The sequence below is a fragment of the Herpailurus yagouaroundi genome, unplaced genomic scaffold, assembly GCF_014898765.1.
Source record: "Herpailurus yagouaroundi ecotype Mexico unplaced genomic scaffold, PumYag 63922, whole genome shotgun sequence".
In the NCBI taxonomy this organism is placed as follows: Eukaryota; Metazoa; Chordata; class Mammalia; order Carnivora; family Felidae; genus Herpailurus; species Herpailurus yagouaroundi.
In genome coordinates, this window is record NW_024417348.1 from 1 (window position 1) to 5,241 (window position 5,241).

The window sequence follows — 5,241 nt, forward strand, 5'->3', positions numbered from 1 at the left end:
TGTGTGTGTGTGTGTGTGTGTGTGTGTGTGTGTACATTTTTTCCAGGAAGAATATCCTTATCTTTTTCAGGAGTCTATGTTTCCTAGTGCATAAAGGTCATGGATACATGCAATCTAGACAAGACCAATGAGTTTGAGGGCAGATATGGAGATGATAAATGTTAGTAAGAGACAATGATGAGTGTAGGCACTTACCAGATGTAACAACTTGGGGAAACATTCCCTGATGGCACTGTCCAAGACCAAAAATAGAAAGAAGTGGTTGATAGCCTGGGGTTGCAATTCTTCATTTGTGTTAAAACACTGATGCCATAAACAAAGACCAATATGTTCTGCCCATCCAGAAGCCCCTTTTCCCATTTCAGCCTCTGATTTCAAGAGGTTTAGGTCCACTACTCTGCTGAGCACTAAACATCTTCCATATGGACTCTCTGAAGGTATAGCCTCCTAATCTCTCTCCACAGCTTCACATTCATATTCCCTACTGCTCTTCTTCCCTCCATCACTTTCTCTCTCTCTCTCTTGCTCTCTCTCTCCCTCTCTCTCCTCTCTTACCTACCTGCTGGGTATCTCCCACCTACACTGTCCTGACTCCCATCTCCAGTGCCACCAGGAGCAACATTTGGAGCCCAGCCTCTGGGGCTCCCTTCCCCTCCCTGCCTCCCTTCCTTCCTCCAGGTCTCCACTGAAGACTCCAGACAGAAGAGGGAATGAAGTGGGAACCCATGGCTCTGCTACCTCACTAGGGGCCCAGCATTCTGCAGGATCATGACACCTCCCAGGGATGTCCCAGAATTCCAGGGCAGAGAGGTGAGTGAGGCGAGACCCAGGAGGCAGGGAAGGAGGGGGAGGGGGTGGGGGTTCAAGAAAGAAGAGGGAGTAAGGGGAGGAGGGGAAAGGTGAGAGAGACATAGGTGAGTAGTGACAAAGGAGGAAGAGAAAGCAAAGCAAAGTGAAAGGAAAAAAAGCTCCATTATGTTGGTGGGGGCCAGGGAGGAAGAGAGAAGAAGGGGGGAATGGCTCTGTAGCTGAAGCCCTCTCCTTCATCTGCCCTGGCTGGCCCTGGCACCTGAGGTAGGAATGGAAAACATGCAGGTGTTAGGCTGGGGGCCCATTGGATGCTGGTTGAAACTTTGTCACCTGTGTGAGCTCAGCTGGAGCTGGGTATGGGAAACGAGGCAGATACAGGAGAAGGAGGCCTTCCCCAGAAGGAGCAGAGGGTCAAGCCCCAGCTCACCATGGGCCTGAGGGTCCATGTCCCCCTCTAATTGTCACTGCCTTCCCTCCTGATGGCCCCTGTGCACCTGTGCCTGTCTCAGTAGATTCCTTGCCTGTGGAATTATACCCATGTCAGGCTACCCAGGGCTCTTCTGAACGACCAGATGGGATGATGTGACATATGTGGGAGGTGGATAGGGGGCAGTGCCTCTGAGAGGCCTGTCCTTCTGTCTTCTCAAGCACTTCTGCCCTCTGCTTTCCATTCCTACCTTGGGAAGCCCTCTGTTCACTGGCAGTGGTCCAGTTCTTGCCCCTTGACTCAGGGAACCCTAGTTTCTCCCAAAGAAGGTTCAGCTCCTGGCATATGGCCAGAGAAATAGATGTAATGAAAGAAGCCATCCAGGGCCTTGAGGCACAAAGCCACCATGGAAACCTGGGACAGATGGGGGGACATTTCGTTTAATAGAAGGAAAGCCCTTCTCAGAACAGTTGAAGAAAGCCCCATACCACCACAGAGGCAGGGAGGCCTGTCTCAGCATGAGGCTCAGGGCTGGAGGAGCCTACTTGGTCCAGGTCACCAGCATCTGTTTCAAGGCTGCTTACCCCTGGTCCTGGTGAGGAGGGGGAGACCTGCTTCTTGGAGCACATCATAGGTGGGTATCAGAGAAAGCTAAGTGCAAAGTCAGAAACAGATGCCAGAGCATGTAAAGAGGTGAGCAGCTCAGAGGGATAAAAGATCTTTAAGTGAAGGTGAGGGACACAAACAGAGAAGGCAAGGCTTGTGATACTCCCAGAGGACTAAGGATGCCACCACCAGCAGAGGGGCACTGTCAGGGATAGTTCAGGACCCCATGGGTGAAGTTATCCAAGAAGGGTGACAGAGGTTCACACTGACCTTATGTAGGTGGACTGGTCTGGGAAGGTGTCGCACAAAGGGTTCCCTTCTAGCCAAAGCTCTTCAAGCTTCAGCCCTTTCATCTTGTTTAACTCCCACACCAAGGTCAGCTGAGAAATATGGGGAGGAAGCTGGGAAGGAGTCCCAGGGAAAGAGACACGCGGGCCCTTGCACCCCCAGCCCCCACCCTTCTACATAGGTACCTTCTCTTGCCTACTGTCATCACTTGGATGAGCACTATCACCCACCGTCACCCCCAACTTTGATCTGGCTCCCTCTTCCCACCTCATTTTTGGAGAGGTTCAGGATCTTGACTGTGGGGACCATCTGTATAATGTCAGACAGGCCATCCAGCTGGTATAGTTTGTTGTTGCTCAAGTTCAAGGACAACAGCTTTTGGTGAAGAAGAGTTAGAGTGACAGTTACTATCTAGGGCCTCAGAGACAAATCTGTCCTCCACCTCATGAGTTCCACCCCCTACTATTGATAACAGCACTGGGACTAAGGCCTTACCTTAGGGAAATTCTCTTCAATGATCTGCAGGGTGGCAGCCATGCAGCTTCTTCGATTCAGGATTATATCAATATCATGGCCCACCAAGTCTTCAGGAAGCCAAGAGGAGGCAAACAGAAGGCTGAGAGGGGTCCAGGGCCAGCATCAACCCCTCCCCACGTTACCATTCCTCAGTCTCCCTCCCAGGCAGATCCCTGTGCCCTCACCTGCCCTAGCATTACTGCTATCAACTGTACCTGGGTCAAAGCGGAGACTCTGGAGGTCAAGAGCTTCATGGGAGACATCATAGCGTTTGTGCATGGTCAGCTGCAGAGAAAGGCAGAGAAAGCCACTCTGAGGCTCTGGTAGGGATAGGAAAATCGGGGGCTGGAGGAAGAGGAGGTGGGTCTGGGTGTGGGCATGCAACGGGCCTTGAGTCTGCATTACCTTTAGCTGCTTCATTTCTTCTGGCTTCAACTTATACCGCACAGAGTAGGGTACATTAGAGGGATTGACAAAGATCGATATCTGCAGGAAGGTGAGGTGCTCGGGTAAGCACCAAGAACCTTGATTCCAAAGAAGACCACCAGACCCTGGCCTGTCCTCCCACCCCGGGACTAGGTACAGGTAATGCCCTCAACACATACCTTTTGGCTCTCCTCATCACATATCTTGTAGCTGACATCTTTCAATGCAGAGGCAATGCCAGCATCCTGGACAAAGAACCGAGCTTGGTTTTTCACATAGTGAAACTACAGGAGAGGGAGGCAACAATAATTTTGAAGGATAGAGTCTACCTGCTCAGTGGGCTCCCCCCACCCCAGCCCCTCTTTCCCTGTGTCCACTCATCTGGCTTCACCATCCTCTCTTACATCCACTGGAGTGAAAGGGACACTGCAATGGTCCTGGATTGAATTCACTAGCCATGTCTTCTCATACTTTCCCCCATAGGGAATCTAAAGATGAAAAGAAGGGATGGGAGTGAGGAGAGACAACACGGAATTAAAGCTGGAAAACAGACCCAACAGTGTTCTTTTCCAACTCTCTACTGAGCTGTACAGGGCTTTTAAAGAAGGGACCACCAGCATTATTTCTTATTTTTGTGCAAAATACGGATTTTCTAAACCCTCTTTCTCTCCATTGGAAAACTCTCCTACAAATAATCGATGTAAAGTTGTTTAAAGTGGTATTCCTTTGATAAAGTTCCAGGATATTCTAATGAAGATCTTGCCAGGACACTCACGGTGATCTTGAACCAGCTCCCTGGGGTTCCATCTTGTGTGTTCTCCCTCATTTCTCTCTTCAGAGGTTTTCTATCTCTCCACACAGTAACATGGATATCGCTTTCATTATGCCAATTCACTCTCCTCATGTTCTGTTGGTTGCTATAGAAAGTTCTGCAGAAGGGAAGTGGAGAGGAGAATGGTGGCCATAAATGCTAAGAAAGTCTTCATTTATACACCCTTACCTCTCTGCCACCAGGACTACAAGTAGGATTGCTCAACCATTATTCCACTTTGAGCATTCTTCAATTTTCCAGTGAGAGAAGGAAAAGAAGAGCAAGTAGAGTGAAAGAGTTGCATAATCCCAGGGGTTGCAACATGCAAACCAGGCTGTATGGTCACTTACTGTCTTACTTGGGGGTACTCCTGGGCATTCCTCATCATCACATTTCCATAATCCTCCTGGTGGTGTGAAAGCTGAGGCTCATATCCACCATGTTCATATTGGGGGTTACTCTTGCCAGAATTACCTCGCAAAGAACCCCAAACTCTCTGTCTTCCTTGAGGTGAGTTACCACCATCGTTGGATTCTAAAAGGGGGACAGAAATACAAGTTTGAAGATACACCAGTGGTCCACTTACCATGTACTATGTCTTAGGCTCACACCATAGTAGGGCAAGCAAAATGCCAACCTGCCCTAAGGGTCCAATCCCACAACCCCCAGAAAAGAAACTCCTCTGTTTGTCCAGACAGGAGAACCTTATTTTACAGATGGCACTATCAGGGGAGGAATCTTGGGGGAGGAGAAGGAGGTGACTGAGTGGGAGCAGGGGAAGAGGAAACTATATTGAACCCTTTAAAGAATGAAACAGGATTTATAAAAACAAACAAATAAAAACAATGTGTGATCCATGGGTTAGATTGCAAACCAGCCATACACCAGGAAGGCATCTGAATTGTGCCTTCTCTCAGGCTTAACACCCACACCAATACCACAGAGGCAATCTCTCTCATGCTTCCCAAATATAATCAGCCACCAAACTGATCCCGCTAACAATCAGCAAGCTGTTTCCTTTGCTGGTGTAGTACAAGCTTTAACGTCAAGAAAGACTGATGTAAACAGCCTCCTAAGCTGTCCCTCTCCCTCCAGCTTGCTGTCAACAATACTCAGTTTGAAACATCCAGAGTGAGCTTTCTTTTTGCCCAGCATGAAATGCCTTTCAGCTGAGAAGACAACTCTTTCTAAACTCAGCTCCTCTATAACAAGTATCTGAATAACAACGTGGAATAAGTCAACTACCATTTCCAAGTGTGTAGGGATTCTTTTTTTTTCTATTATTGATTTCTAATTTAGGTCCATTATAGTCAGATAATGTATTCTGTGTGATTTCAATTCTTATAAAATTTGTGGA

The 5,241-nt window shown here is 48.5% G+C and overlaps 1 protein-coding gene across 1 annotated transcript; it reads right to left on the reverse strand.

Moving 5' to 3' along the window:
• Positions 1-40: 40 nt before the first annotated feature.
• Positions 41-4,418, reverse strand: LOC121024356 (nuclear RNA export factor 2-like; the record flags this gene model as incomplete). The annotated part of the gene is made up of 10 exons (XM_040466593.1): positions 41-232; positions 2,114-2,223; positions 2,399-2,506; positions 2,627-2,715; positions 2,863-2,932; positions 3,053-3,133; positions 3,253-3,357; positions 3,478-3,561; positions 3,849-4,002; positions 4,235-4,418. Coding segments are annotated over 10 exons (1,103 nt in total), but the record flags the coding sequence as incomplete, so codon positions are not given.
• Positions 4,419-5,241: the final 823 nt, after the last annotated feature.